General features: G+C 38.0%; 2 protein-coding genes across 3 annotated transcripts in view; both read right to left on the reverse strand.

The window, feature by feature from the left end:
* The window catches only part of LOC108261832 (uncharacterized), a 26,594-nt gene extending 20,698 nt beyond the window's left edge, over positions 1-5,896 (reverse strand). The window contains exons 1-4 of the mRNA XM_053681844.1: positions 5,162-5,896; positions 4,856-4,951; positions 4,178-4,411; positions 2,354-2,513 (exon numbers count right to left, since the gene is read on the reverse strand). Of these exons, the coding sequence (XP_053537819.1) occupies positions 2,354-2,513; positions 4,178-4,411; positions 4,856-4,951; positions 5,162-5,752 (1,081 nt within the window). The 5' untranslated portion in view covers positions 5,753-5,896. The remainder of the gene's footprint in view (positions 1-2,353; positions 2,514-4,177; positions 4,412-4,855; positions 4,952-5,161) is intronic.
* Positions 5,897-8,149: 2,253 nt separating this feature from the next.
* On the reverse strand, positions 8,150-15,432 carry LOC108261847 (E3 ubiquitin/ISG15 ligase TRIM25). 2 transcript variants are annotated; one of them, XM_053681652.1, is made up of 6 exons: positions 12,476-15,432; positions 12,180-12,275; positions 11,819-12,052; positions 11,470-11,623; positions 10,122-10,181; positions 8,150-9,851 (listed from the first exon to the last, which is right to left on the reverse strand). In XM_053681652.1, the coding sequence occupies exons 1-6, from the start codon at positions 13,064-13,066 to the stop codon at positions 9,319-9,321; spliced, it is 1,668 nt and encodes a 555-aa protein (XP_053537627.1). In that variant the 5' UTR covers positions 13,067-15,432; the 3' UTR covers positions 8,150-9,318. The 2 variants fall into 2 exon arrangements, with proteins under 2 accessions (XP_053537627.1, XP_053537628.1); XM_053681653.1 differs by lacking the exons at positions 8,150-9,851; positions 10,122-10,181 and adding an exon at positions 10,515-10,616.
* Positions 15,433-15,756: the final 324 nt, after the last annotated feature.

Raw genomic sequence — 15,756 nt, forward strand, 5'->3', positions numbered from 1 at the left:
TTTACGGCGAACAAGAGAGTTCGGCTGCGTCCCAAACCGCATACTTTCAAACTATAGGCCTGTAGTGGGGAAAAATTCATGTATCTCGGCTACTATATAGACGATAACTACGCGATTTGGGACGCAGCCCAGGGCTTCAAGCAGTCGTCTATTAGCACGTACAGCATGACAAATAATTAACTGCACTTAAAGAGTTCGTAAAATAAATAAATAAATAAAAACACCCAAAACTGTATACAGTCCCATAACGAAGACGAACTGTATGTAGATACGTGAAATTCTGGAGGGACGTCGGACGGCGTGGCGCGGTGACGTAATGACGTGGGCTGTTAATCTTATTATGTCCTATAACGTGTAAAACGTGAACATTACTGGAGTATTCTAAAAGCGACTCATGTAAACACCTTAATCACATTATTATCTTACTCACAGTAAGGTCAATAATTAGATTACTGCTGTCCATGTAAACGTAGTCACTGTACGTGTGTAACTTTAGAGACGGTCCCTAAATTTCCGCATATCCGCGAATATCGAACGTCCAACGTCAAGCCAACTTTATTCCAGCACATGTCTCAACATAATATGATTTTTATTCTAAGTGCAGACCTTTTAAGAAAATGACGGCTGGTGATGACATAAGTGTAAACCATATATAATATTATATTTGGCGTGATTCTCTCAACATAATAGGATTGCTTGATCTAAGTGCAGACCATAAGTGCAAAATGTATGTAATATTATCTTTGATATACAACTCTCAACATAATTAGGATTGAAGATGATGACCGTTAACGACAGCTGTTAAGAACATGACAGTTGGTGATGACCATTTACGACAGCTAATTAGAAAATCACGGTTGGTGATGACTATTAACAACAGCTAATAAGAAAATGACAGTTGGTGATGACCTTTGACCTGCCAACATAATTAGATTTGATGATGATCTAGACCTGTCACATCCAATTAGTGATTTTAGGTAGCTTACAAAATATACAAACTATCTCTCTCTCTGGCTGTTTGACTTTTCCCAATTGGAATGGTCAAATCTGTAATTATTGTTTGGCTGCTCCAGGAACATCACCCAGTCAGTGCCCTAGCTAATGTGGAGGGATACATTCTGCAGTGCCTTGGACAACAGTACTGTGTGATTTCATATGTTGCTGTGGTCAGAATATGGTGTGATGGAGTGAGAACTGGAATTTGGTATTGGTCTGTATATCACAAAGTTGAGTAGGTATGAATTGCTAATTTGTCCCCTAGCACATTGGTGTTGGACCTCTCCACAGGTAGGTTGGGGTACCACTGAACTACCTAATATTGTTATAGACCATAGTGGAGCTACAGTGAGTTTTTAATGATTGTTTGTTGCATTGGATTTTAAATATTTGTTACTCTTCATTTGCAATAAATATGAACTTGTTTCAAATTCACATTTCCACTTGTCTTCTTTCTTTCATTCCAGTCACTTACCAAAGTTGCAGGAATTAACACTGTTAGTGCAGAATGGGTCACATTGGGACTGGACTTTGGTGATACTCCCGATGTTGATTCAGAACAATATTGGGTGATGGCAGGTGTTTGCTGGTGGCTTTTAACAGTAGCTTTATGTTTTTCTGACTTCCTATGCAACTCTAAGGCCTTTATACCCAAAGTTCCTAATTTGAAGGTTTTCTTGCACAATGCAGCGGGCTTTAAATTTGTAATTTTCAACATGCTTCACCCAAGCACAAATACACTGTTCTCGAGCCAGATCTTGTTGAACTTGCCCTTACCCATATTAGATGGGAGTAATTTTAACGGAAACAATTTTAAATTATTACTTCTAGAAGTAGCCATTTTTTTATGTGAGGAAGCGCCCCGTTAGCCCACACACCACATCATGACACACTGAGCATGCGCCGATAAATTCTGACCAGGCTGCACAGTTTGCATGAATTGTTATTGGTCCCATTTTGTAACAGCGTAAACAGTACAAATTTTTCCCCAAAAAAACTTTTAGAACTTATAAAAGTTTAGAACTTTATAAAATTAACGTTAACTTCATAAACCAAACACTTTTTAAGACCTGTAAAAAATATGGATTTAAGTATTTAAGACATTTTACATATTTGAGACATTTAAAGGCATTTTAAGGCCTAAAATTCGGAGTATTAGATTTTAGACTTTTTAAGGACAAACTTTCCCAATATTTCACAAACTTTACAGCAATTTTATTAAGAGACACAGTTATATTTTGTGCAAGTACCATTCTGATGTGTTTAAATGTTTATTAAATATTGATGGATTTTTCATTTTTATTTTCACGAATGTCTAACAAACTGTATTTTAAGACAATATAACATTACAGCTTACCTTCACTTGATATCTTCTCAAACTCAGCATTATAGCACTCTTCAACGTTTTCTCTCAGCTGAGACACAGAAGTTATTACATCCTCAAAAATTAGAGTAGAGCTGAACTTGATGGTGGGCAAGTTTGAAAATCCAGTTGGGGTTGCGACAGACTGAAAACTCTACAAAAAACGAAGGGAACCAGAAACTGAGTGAATTTGGTTAAGATAACAGACACGTCACACAGAATACTGCTTCTAAACTGTGATAGAGAGAGTAGGTAGTACTGTATTAAAATAAAAATAGATAATAAGAAACAGCATGCCATTACATACTTGACCCTAGACAGAACTGGAAAAAAGTTTCATTGCAACAGCCAGTTTTGTGCTGTATCCAGAGTTCACCTCAGAGGTAACTTTGAACTTTGAACACAGCACTCAGACAGGTGTACACGATTTGTCCGTTTGGCAGGGAGCAGACTTTGGCAAAAACAGAGCGTGTGATGCTGACCATGAACTTATATATTGTTGCTGAATATATGGCTCAATGCCTTATATTTCCTCATTTGTAAGTCGCTTTGGATAAAAGCGTCTGCTACATGAATAAACGTAAATGTAAATGTCAATGGAGTAACAGTATGAGGTCCAGCACCAGTCTGACTGTCTGATATAACCACAATACTTCTCCTTAGATTCATGAATTGTACCATAAGCCCACTCAGAATCTACAGAATGACATTCTACTGCAAAATTATATCATTATTATGGCATTATATCATTTAACTAAGCATATAGTCTGCATTTGTCACAAATTATCATCGGGACTGAACTTTAGATGGATGAAATTATGAACATCTCTTACTGGGTATGTTTTTAGGAGAGAAATTAATAAACCATTGTCAATGATTTTATTAATATGATGAATCAAATTATCAAATGAACAGCATGGTGTAATAACACATGCCTTGCACACATGATGTCATATCACAGCAAACCAATGACTACATTTCCCATCCTGCACTGCAAACATGGCCACCATGGACTGCAATTCCCAGAACATTCATTCATTGTAATGACGGACACCTGCATCCAATCTCACGCACAATCACACCACAGTTTAAAAGGACTTTCTAGGCATTCACGCTTTGTGAAGAATTAGTGTTGTCACAGTACCAAGCGTTTATACCCTGGTCCTCGGTTTGTTTCATGTTCCTTGATCTTGTTCTTGTTTCTCATCTTGATTCTTGCCTTGCCTAGTTTATGCCTGTTGGTAGGTCGCCTGACCCATTGCCTGTTTTTTTGACCACGCTATTGTCTCATGATTTGTATTTGTCTGCCTGCCTCTCTTTAATAAAAGTCTTTAACTGCACTTGCATCCTAACCTTCATTAAAAGGATAACGTGACTCATTATAATTTCATGACCTTGATTTAGCATCACACGGCCACATTAACTTATTTGCACAAATAAACTTTTGGAACACAATATAAGAAATAAATAGCTTTTTGTGTCCTGTCCAGTCACTTATTGCAACTCCCAGTAGGTGACACAGTGTTTTACACTCGTGACCAAACTATGAGTCATCCAGAAAATCAACTTAAGGACCTTCATAATCTGACTTTGTATTAGAAAATCGTTCCTAGCATAAATATTGACATAACCTTTTAATTTAAGTTGTTAAATATGAATATGGCCCCTCATGGTCTGGTTGTAGTGATCTATGTATTAGTGCTGGAATCCTGAAACATTGTCTTAGGTGAAATTTCATTGTAAGATTGGACTAACATGCCCAAATTCTGAAGAGCTGCACTGATCTGAATATTCTGCTGATTTTCACAGTGATGTTACCTGGAGGAACTGGACAGGATCCTCTGTGTGTGAAAGCTCCTCCATTTCAGCATCTCTCCTCTTCAGCTCTGCGATCTCCTGCTCCAGTTGCTTCATGACTTCTTCAGCTCGACTCACTGCAGCTTCCTCTTGAGCTCTGATCAGCGCTGTCAGTTCAGAGCATCTTCTCTCAATAGATTTGATCAGCTCCGTAAAGATCCTCTCGGTTTCCTGCACTGCTGTTTGTGCAGAGAGCTGTTAGGAGACACAGGGAGAGGATGTTTCTAAATCAGCTATTTTACAGGAACTCCACTCAGGGAGACAGTGAATACATGGCAACACATGAGTCTAATGCTGCTTTCAACTAGAGGTCATAACTTGTTCTCTACTTCTCCACTACCACCAGAAAAGGCCAAAAAAAAAAAAATGCCCCGTCGACTCGAAATCCCTACTCATGAACTTGGGGTAGTCTATTCAACTATCAGTTCCTCGGAGTTCAAGGTGTTACACCAAATCAACATGGCTGTGCACAGCATCAGAAGTAAACAAAGTAACACCATTTACCTTTAAAAGTGTTAACTTTAGATCAATCATCATGAACACATGGAAGCATGATTCTGAGCTCTGACTTACCACTTATGAGGTAAGTAAAATGCAGCATATCCGAACCTGAAACAGCTGTTTCAGCTTCAAACTCACCTTGTGAGTCTCCATAGCCTTTAGTAGTTCCTGAAGCTCCTTCTCTCTCTCCTGGATTCTCTGCTTGGAGTTTCCCTGCATCTCCAACAACTGCTTCTAAACAGTACCACAGCACATAATTCACCCTCAGTGTGTTAAAGGAATTAAATGAGAGAAATTCTATAAATTGCATAATAAAATTTCACTGGAATCATATAGAAGCAATATTACTCGAGCTAAATGAATTTAAAAATAAAAATTATAATAAGAAAGCAGCTTATTCCTATCCTTTACTAGTTGTAGAAGATGGCTGTAAGATGTTGTTACCTGTTTCTCAGCTTGTCCTGCTGCAGCTGATACTGTATCATGTCCTTTATGTTCATCCATAGTACACAACATGCAGATACACTGCTGATCAGTGTGACAGTAAACCTCCAGCAGTTTGTCATGCTGAGAGCAGATCTGCTCCTGGAGTCGTCTGGAGGCTTCCACCAGCTTGTGCTTCTTAAAGGCAGGAGATTCATAGTGAGGCTGGAGGTGAGTTTCACAGAAAGAGGCCAGACACACCAGACAGGACTTGATGGCTTTGGATTTTCTCCCAATGCAGAAATCACACTCCACATCTTCAGGTCCAGCTGAACAGTGAGCAGGACGTGTAGCTTGGAGTCCTGTATTCTTCAGTGTCTCCACTACTTCAGCCAGCATGCTGTTTTTACTCACAACAGGTCTTGGAGTGAAGGTTTGTCTACACTGAGGACAGCTATAGACTCCCTTCTGATCCTCCTGATCCCAGCAGCCATTAATACACGCCATACAGAAAGTGTGTCCACAGAGAAGACCCACTGGATCCTTGAGTAGATCCAGACAGATTGGACAGCTGAACTGATCCTGAGCTACTGAAATATTCGCTTCTGCCATTTTACTTAGATATAAACTCACACAGTCACTTACAGCAGCTCACACTTCCTGGTTCAGTCTGTAAAAGCCGCGTGGAAAACAGGTGTGTCTGAAGAAAAGGGGAAACGATATGAAACAGATCCGCCCTTGGACTGAACAGATACAGATTAGTTTCACTTTCGTTTCCGATAAAATAAGAGTAGAGTTGCCAGGTCTGTTTGAGAGAACCGACTTAACCACCATTTAAACTAAATTAATAGTCAACAAATTCAACCCTATTTCAAATATTTTACCCTCTAAAATCCTGTATTAGACAACAATATTTATAAAGTAACCCAACATACACACAGTTTTCTTAATCAATGCTTTTATCAAGGGATGAGAAACGACTTTGGAAAACACTTCAGTGACACAAACACGTTTTTATAGATAATGTGGCCTACTGTGTTATTTTCTTGCACATTTAGTACAGACACAAAAAAAAAAACCTCCAACGTACCAACCAGTCTGGCTTTCAAAACCCAGACAAAAAAATTAAATCAACCTCACCCCAGCTTCCCAAAGCCTAGGGAAAATCACAGATCTGGCAACCCAAAGAGTAGTGGTAAAGGGTGAAGGAAAGCGAGAGCGGTTAATAACAGATACAGATAACGTTCTTCAGATAACAAAGTATAATGATACGATTTTAATATTTTACATGTAAACCGTACAATACATTACTTGAAATGACGACAATCCCATACGTAGTGTTTATTAAAATTACTTTAAAAATACACTCACTGTCCACTTTATTAGGAACACCTGTTCATTCATACGGTTATCCAATCAGCCAATCATGTGGCAGCAGTGCAGTGCATAAAATTATACAGATACAGGTCATGAGCTTCCGTTAACATTCACATCAAATATCAGAATAGGGGAAAAGTGTGATCTCTGTGACTTTAACCGTGACATGGTTGTTGGTACCAGATTGGCTGGTCTGAGTATTTCAGAATTTTTTTGTTGTTGTTTGTTTAGAAAATAGTGATTATTTCAATTACTGTAGACTTCCTGTCAGTTCAAACCAGTCTGGTCATTTTCCTCCATTCTCTCTCATCAATAAGGCGATTGCCAAATGATTGGCTGATTAGATATCTGCATGAATGTACAGGTGTACGTGTGTTCCTTATAAAGTGGACAGTATGTGACAGTGTTAAAAATAATTCAAATAAATAAATAAATAAATAAACAAATAAACATCACTCGTACTCTCCTGCTTTGGCCTCAGTACTCATGGACAGCAGGCCTCAATGTTTTATGTTGCAGAACTAAAAAACAAAAAAGCATATACATTCTGTCCCTTGTCAGGGGTACAGAGGTTGAGCGTCCATTCTGAAGTGATGAAGACTATGTCCGACTCCCTCCACAGAGCTACAGACCTCACAGTCAGAAGTGTAAAGGTGAAAATACTGGCTGTTGCAAGTGCACTTCAGAATCATTTTCAAAGCAGAAGCTGGTGAAAAATGCTAATGTAACCACAAAAGTCTTAGGTTTAATAATTTGAGGATTCTGATTAGATGTCTTATGGATGTCAAATTAGTCATAACAATGAAAAAAAGAAAGAATTCCAAGTTTTTTGTTTTTTTTTTTGTTTTTTTTTTTTAATAAGTCAATGATAAGACATCAATTCTGCAATTATACTAAAGTTTATTAGTTATAGTAAAGTACATTTCAGCAGCAACTTTAATGCCATTGCATTAAATAACACAATCTGCAATCCTGGTACATTTTGTATATTGATTTATATTAGATTACTAGACCTGATGAATCTAATGAGCAGATTCAAGCTGTAAAGGTCAAAGAACAAGCATGTGCACAGATAGTCCTAAGGTGGTGCTCAAGCACCTGCCCTTTTGGCCTATGACTAGACAAGTGCCCTTTGTGCAAGACTTTGTTTTTATTTTATGTTTTAGGTTTTAATTTACATTTGTCCCATGGCATCAATTCTCAATTAAGTGTGTACCCGAGCCCCTGCCCGTCCCTCTTCGACCTGAGGAGCAGCATCAAAGTCTCCCTGACTTCACTGGTGACAGCCAGGTAATGATGGTGTTTGCCCTAAGCTTCAGCATTTTTATATTTATACAATGACATTAGTCTACTATTTGTATTGAATGTGCGTTTTGCAGTCACAATTTCTACATAAACCATTTCACCCGTTAATTCACTACATTTTATTCCCAACAGCCCACGCTCATACAGTGTAGGAGGCTTTAACATGATCAGAGAGGTGGTGTTGTAGTATAATGCGCTGTCCTCTGCTGGACACTAACATACATATAATAACAAATGAAATAATCTAATTCTCAAACCAGAATATTATTCCGTACGATTTCTGCATTTTAAATAACATTTATTGATAAAACATGCCCCAGGGGAGACTCTCTGCAGTCATTACAACCAAAAAGAAATACATTCAAGACCAAATCCTCAGTACATATATGAGTCAGGGATAAGGCATTGAGTTTGTGTTCATGGTCAAGTTTATTGCTCACAGTTCAACAGCAGCTTAAAATGCCATTGCATTATACAACAAAATCTGCAACTCAAAACAGACATACTTTATAGGATTATGTGTCTGGTACATCCTGTACTGTGAGTTATGTTAGTTTACCATTGATAGACTTAATGATGCTAAACATAATGAACATAGTGTGGAGTGTTGAAGGTCAAACAACACACTAACGTTAAAAGACACAATATTGCATTACACAATGTTTCAGAATATGATTTATACATAGAAAGTATACTGATGTGTGAGAGTAAAATAGACGTAATGTTATTAGGAGCAACACAAAGACTTTATATTTGCTGTGTACAGCTTGTTTCCTCATGACTCCACTGAACACAGTTGTCTGGCTGTAATAAAGCACCACACTATCACAAATTTAAGTAATATAACAAGATTGATTAATAATAATATAGTAGGAGTAAGTACGTAGGAGGAGCAGTGAGGAGTAAATTTATTTTAACTCCTTATTTTAACTTGTATTATTTTAACTAATGAAATCTATTTGATAATCCAGTTATTAGAAATAGTAAAAATCCATGCTACTTTAACCAACACTGTACCATTATGCGGTTTGTATATTTAGGTTTACAGACTGATCACGCTCCATACAATCATCATAATTACAATAAATGATCAATTTATTAGCTACAACTACTATGTTGCCACAGGTAATATAATGTAATGTGAGACCCTTTCATGTTTTTAAACACAGTTTTGTTTTTTAAAAAAAGACTCATTTCTACTTTACTTACTATGCTACAATGGAGCAGAATTGCCTGATGAGAAGGTTTTACTTTTTTTTTTTTTTTTTACATTTTTATCTGTAGCAATGTTATTTGTTTTCACTATAAAACTGTGTGTAAATTTATGAAGACGTTAGTTTATTAGATGTCAGTTCTTGTCTCAAATCAGATTTTTTTATTATTTATTCACAATTGTATATTTCTTTTGCTATTGCAGTACACTGTTGTTTACTGTAACCCCATCAAACTGCATGCAGAAACAGACACACGCAAAAATCCACTAGCATCACAAAGACCTATTTTAAATGACATAGTTTAACCTTTGATCCCAAGCGAACCACAAACCCGGGGTAAAGAGGCTGAGTGAATGTGGTGCGAACTCTGTGGAGGAGCTTCATCTTGTCAGAGACGCCGTAGAAGGACAGAATCCCTGCCCTGTGATCCACATACACTCCTATTCTAGAGGAGCTGGGTATTACTGGGACACTAAATTTATTGTTATTGTGACTGAATCTGAATTTATTTGGAGAGCAAAACAATCTCCAGGATTGATCATTGAATCCAAACTTATACTCAATACCGTTTCCCTTCCTGCTGATGTCTTTATATGAGACTGCTAAAGAAACCCCTTTATTCCCACTCCACTCAACCTCCCAGTAACAGCGTCCACATACACTCTCTGTACACAACACCTGGGGATAAGAGTCAAACCTCTCAGCATGATCAGGATAGGACTGTTGTGTTGAACTGCAGGTCACCAACGTGTTCTCCTCAGACAGACAGAGGAGCTTATTAGCTGTGTTGGGATTCAGTCTCAATTGGTAGGAATCTGATGGAAAGAAAAACCATTTGCATTTAAAAAAAGGAAATTCCAGATTTAAACATTACAGAAACAACTAGTCTATCAGTTTTTGTGTGTTGCTTTCTTAGTGATAAAGTAGCTTTACCACCTAAAGATTACACACACACACACACACACACACACACACACACACACACACACATTATATATATATAAGCATGAATATGTATAGTTAAAAATACTGACACTGAATTCAACAGACAGAATCTGTTAGCATGGTGTGCGTGTGTGACTTACATTTGAGAAAATCTTCTCTGCTTTGGGGTTCAGGAACAGGAAACATACAGACATAGCTCACTATGGAAACACAGTTACAGGAACTTTATTTATAAATAAGGCCAATGAGTAGAGGTTTTATTACATTAAAATAAAACATTTTCAACTGTTGCTCAGCCAGGACAAGGATTATGATTAAGGTTCCCTTCTTATGTTTTGTGCAGGAGCTACAAGATACATCTAGTAAAGAAAAGATTATAGCTACCAGCTTGGTATGACACAGACTGCATCAGTGGTATGATGTCTAAATCATACCAAATCATCAAATCACTTGGAGTTGTTCCGTATCTTAAACATATATGTGCTGACACTGTAGGACACGCTGCTATTTATGAACATGGAAAAACTGAGGTTGCAGGGCCATTTAGAAGTCTAAACACATCACTTTGGTTTCTGAATTTCCAGGTTTAGAATTGAGTGCCATTAAATTCCATACTCTTCCAAATGTTTTCAGACCTGCACAAGAATTGTGAAAAAAATCTATTCTTTTGTATCTGTGTCAAAAAGCCAACATATGTCTTTTGAGGTTAATGCCTAACAATATACTTATGCCATTTGCATGATGAACTGTTAGCTATAAGCATACAGTATGTCTTAGCTACATTATGCTTGTCACTTAAGTGCAAATATAATGAAGCAAACTGTAGGCCAAATATTCATGGGCTGATTGATTAGATTTGATTCCGGTGGAAAATGTTCATTGTTGGCCAAGGTGTCGCTTTAAAATAACACTAACCTGCTAAAGCAGTTAAATTAAAAAATGAACAGGGCTTTTCTATTTATAATCAATACAGTCAGGGGAAAAAGTACATCATCCTTCAATTCTATGTTTTTATTTATCAGGGCCTACATAACAATTCTGTGGTCTTCACCAACTTCTATAAAAAAAACAACCAATTTCAATATGTAGTCATTAAAAAAAGAAATAGAAAGTGAACCAACATTCAGAAACCAGGTGAGAAAACTAAGTACACCCTATAATTCAGTTACATGTACGACCATCTTTAGCAAAAAAAATAAATAACGAAGTAAATGTTTTCTGTAGGAGTTTATCAATCTCTCACAGTGTTTTAGAGAAATGCTGGCCCACTCTTCTTTACATCATTGCTTCAGCTCATAGATGTTTGAGGGCATTTATTTAGGAACAGCTCTCTCAAGATTCCACCACAGCACCTGAAAGGGCCTTTGACTTGGCCATTCCAATAACTTGGTGGTGAATATTGGTGTACATTTTCTTGTACAAATGCCTACCAAACTGATTGTGTGAAATGTATTTGTAGATAATATAATATTCAGAGCTGGTGCTTACCTCCAGCTAATATTTTCCCAAACTCCTCTTTACTGCATTCTTCTACTTTCTCTCTCAGATTAGACACAGACTTTACTACATCCTCAAAAGTGAGATGACGACTCATGGTGGGTACAACTGCAGATTTAGGAGTGGTCGAGACAGACCGAAAACTCTACATAGAGAAAAGGAAACAAAAACTATGAATGGATATACATAGCAGTTACATTACATAGCTGTTGTGTGGCACAGGATGATCTTTGATCGTAGACAAAACTGTACTACACACCAAACTTATTAAAATGAGGAATTGTAAAAAAGTGTTAAATTAGGAGCTACTATATTGTGAATATACATTCAGTGCTGTTACCTGGAGGAAATAAATGGGATCCTCTGTGTGTGAAAGCTCCTCCATCTCAGAGTCTCTCCTCTTCAGCTCTGCAATCTCCTGCTCCAGTTGCTTCATGACTTCTTCAGCTCGACTCACTGCAGCTTTCTCCTGAGCTCTGATCAGTGCTGTCAGTTCAGAACATCTTCTCTCAATGGATTTGATCAGAGCAGTAAATAACGTCTCAGTTTTATGCACTGCTGTTTGTGCAGAGCGCTGTTAGGAGACACACACACGTTATTTATTCAACTCTTTTACTGGAACCACAGCTACTGAGACAGTGACTAGATGAAAAAGGAGCATCTGAGTGATCCTGAATCAGCTCTTGCAGTTCCAAACTCACTTTGTGAGTCTCCACAGAATTCCTCAGCTTCTGAAGCTCCTTCTGTCTGTCCTGGATTCTCTGCTTGAATTTTCCCTGCATCTCTAACAACTGCCTCTACACAGAAACACAGCACATAAATCACCCTCCGTGTGTAAAAGGTATAATATGAGAGAAAATTCTGAAAATTACTCAATGAAATTTCACAGACTAAAGCAATTCTACCCGAGCTAAATTTATTTACTAATGAATTTTATTAAATAAAAAAGGTTTGTGTCTTTGAGTGGTTGTGAAAGACAGCTGTAAGATATTGTTACCTGTTTCTCAGCTCGTCCTGCTGCAGCTGATACTGTATCATGTCTTTTATGTTTATCTAATATACACAACATGCAGATACACTGCTGATCAGTGCGACAGTAAACCTCCAGCAGTTTGTCATGCTGAGAGCAGATCTGCTCCTGGAGTCGTCTGGAGGCTTCCACCAGCTTGTGCTTCTTAAAGGCAGGAGATTTATAGTGAGGCTGGAGGTGAGTTTCACAGAAAGAGGCCAGACACACCAGACAGGACTTGATGGCTTTGGATTTTCTCCCAGTGCAGAAATCACACTCCACATCTTCAGGTCCAGCTGAACAGTGAGCAGGACGTGTAGCTTGGAGTCCCGTCTTCTTCAGTGTCTCCACTACTTCAGCCAGCATGCTGTTTTTACCCACAACAGGTCTTGGATTGAAGGTTTGTCTACACTGAGGACAGCTATAGACTCCCTTCTGATCCTCCTGATCCCAGCAGCCACTAATACACACCATACAGAAAGTGTGTCCACAGAGAATAGTCACTGGATCCTTGAGTAGATCCAGACAGATTGGACAGCTGAATTGATTCTGAAGTCCTAAAATATTTGCTTCTGCCATTTTACTGAAAAATAAACTCACACACAGTCACTTACAGCAACTCACACTTCCTGGTTCAGTCTGTAAAAGCTGTGTGGAGAACAGGTGTGTCTGAATGTCCCCTGAATTTTACTGATAAGAAAAAACAATAAAACAGAGATCTGTATAGTATCAGCCAATCTGTAAGCACACAGACCAAACAGCACTGGGTGGATCACTTTGACTTTCTTTTCTGTTGAAGCAGCATAAATGCAGGATGCAGAGTAAGAAAGTTGTTAACATTGTTCAATGATTCCCTTCTGTCAAAAGTAGGCTGATTTTAGATTTTAAACAGAAATTCTGAAGAATTTGTCTTCTAAACTTATTTGTGTTTTGTTTTCACTTAATAGGACGTATTAATGTGATGATGTGCTGTCCCCTTCTGGACAATAAAATCATTCACTTGTGCCATTTTAAATAAATAAAAATAAATAAACACGACGATAAATTTTAGTATCCTAATACTAGTATACTAATACTATATTTGTAGACAAATCATTTTTTAAGAAAATAACACGACATTTATGGAACAGCCACTACCTAAACCAACTCAGCCTGTGTTTTGGCGATGCCATTCATTTGACTTTCCTGTAAGGGTAGTCATTTAAGTCAAGCAGTAAGGAATAAAGGTCTGCTACATCTAGTGTATGTGGTATTATAAGTGAGATTATTATTATTGTATTTGGTGGTGGGGGATTTACACAGTTGCGCAGCAGGTAGCTTCACAGCTAAAGTCTCCCTAGTTCGATCCTTGAGTAGCTGTCTGTGTGGAGTTTCTGTGCAGCATTAAATAAACGATATGGCCAAAAGTATGTGGACACCTGACCATCACATACTTCCCCAAGCTGTTGCCACAAAGATGGAAGCACAGTTTTATGGGATGACTTTAGCCTATTCAGATTGGATTAGTTTATCCTATGATGTCTCCTCAAGTGATAAAACTGTATATCCTGAGACTGTATATCCAGACAGGACTTAAATGATCAGATGAGGGCTGAGTTTGACAAATAAATAAATAAATAAATAAATAAATAAATAAATAAATAAATAAAATTTGGCCTTTAATTTTCTTAGAAGAGGACGTTAAAGCACTGACATGGCCAATCTGGACAGTGATAAAGTCACAGAGGACCACCTGTTTTAATTCTGAATGGGAATAAGGCTTTTGTATGCTGTAGCATTAGAATTTCCCTTCACCATACCCAAGAGACCTAAACCTGTTCCACAGCACGACAACGCCCCTGTGCACAAAGCAAGCTCCATGAAGACATGGCGTGTTAAGATTGGATTACAAGAACTCAAGTGTCCTGCACAGAGACCTGACCTCAACCCCTTACTGAACACCTTTTAGGATAATCTGGAGCAGCATTTTCCAACTTTTTTTCAGTCACGGCACCCTTTGAAAATTAAAAAAAAAAAAATTGTGGCACCCTACACGAACACTAATGCTAGACAGCGTTAAGCTTGGTTTATACTCCCTGCATCCGCAGTAGCGTGAGGGAGCGCACAGCAAAATGACGTCATCGCGGCCGCGCGTGTTGAGTCCGGGTGGCCTCATTCCACGTGGCGGTTTGCACGGCATTTTTTTGTAATTTGCCACACGGTGCCAGATCCGGAAATGAATAACAACTGTACAGGCTTCTCTATGATCCATCCATGCAGGACCACAGAGATACAGGCACAAAATTCACGGAAAGGTTTTTAAAAATAGTGATTTGGATTTGCTTTGTACATACTGTTGAAAGAATAAAACCAAAGCTGAAAGATTTTTTGGGAATGCACCATGTTTTCATTCATCAGTATCTTCACAAATAAACACAGTCACTACACTACACCTTCAGACAGTGATTAAACTCATTCTTTTTGAATAACTCTCTTTTATCTCTATAAATAAAGAGACGTTTACACTGATGGGTGAACATAATCACCTGATTTTTGTAAATGAGAGAAATGACATTTGCAGGAAGCTCCCACTTTCTGCTGATGTCTACAGTAACTGCTAGCATTTACAAAATGAGCCTACAATAAATAATAAGTCTATTTAATGAAAGTAAAGGTCCATGTTTAATAAAAACTGTAATGAAATTAATAAAATTAAAAAATGAGGTTGTTCAGTTTAGTTTTATACATGTTCTCATATTTATAGCTATATTTTGTTGTCATGTGACAAGTGATAATCTCAAGGTTTACTGGGTTTTGTATGATTCTTAGCTCTTTTTCTCATTCTATGGGTTTTAGTGAAGTTTACTGAAAACAAACATCATCAACAACAACAACAACAACAACAACAACAAACACACCAATTCCTCCTCAGCATTCAGCAACTCCACGAGAGACGCCATGTTTGTAAGCGTTGCTATGGTTGTTCCGACAAACTACTTCTTCTCTCAGCTACTTCCTGATGGTTTATAGGACGGTTACTCCGAGTCGCCCCCTTTCGTTTAAAAGAATATTACACCGGCGAGCGCGTCGAGTATAAACGCATCGTCCGTTTGTGGAGCTGCGCGCGCAGTCAGTGGAGGCTCGCGCTGCGGAGACGGGCGGAAGTATAAACAAGGCTTTAGCTCCATGAGGATGAAGTTGATGGTCCAGAAGCATGTGGAACTTTTCTTTTGCACTACACACGCTAATTATTAGGATTAAACACTCGGGAACTAATCTGGAGCGAGATG

This window comes from Ictalurus punctatus, chromosome 7 (assembly GCF_001660625.3).
Source record: "Ictalurus punctatus breed USDA103 chromosome 7, Coco_2.0, whole genome shotgun sequence".
Lineage (NCBI taxonomy): Eukaryota > Metazoa > Chordata > Actinopteri > Siluriformes > Ictaluridae > Ictalurus > Ictalurus punctatus.

Excerpts from the sequence above, each read along its gene's own strand:
- LOC108261847 (XM_053681652.1), bottom strand. The coding sequence starts at position 13,066 with ATGGCAGAAGCAAATATTTTAGGACTTCAGAATCAATTCAGCTGTCCA. Across the intron at positions 12,276-12,475 it reads CAGGACGAGCTGAGAAACAG|AGGCAGTTGTTAGAGATGCA; the intron begins GTAACAATATCT and ends GTTTCTGTGTAG. Across the intron at positions 10,182-11,469 it reads TGGGAAAATATTAGCTGGAG|TGAGCTATGTCTGTATGTTT; the intron begins GTAAGCACCAGC and ends GTGTTTCCATAG.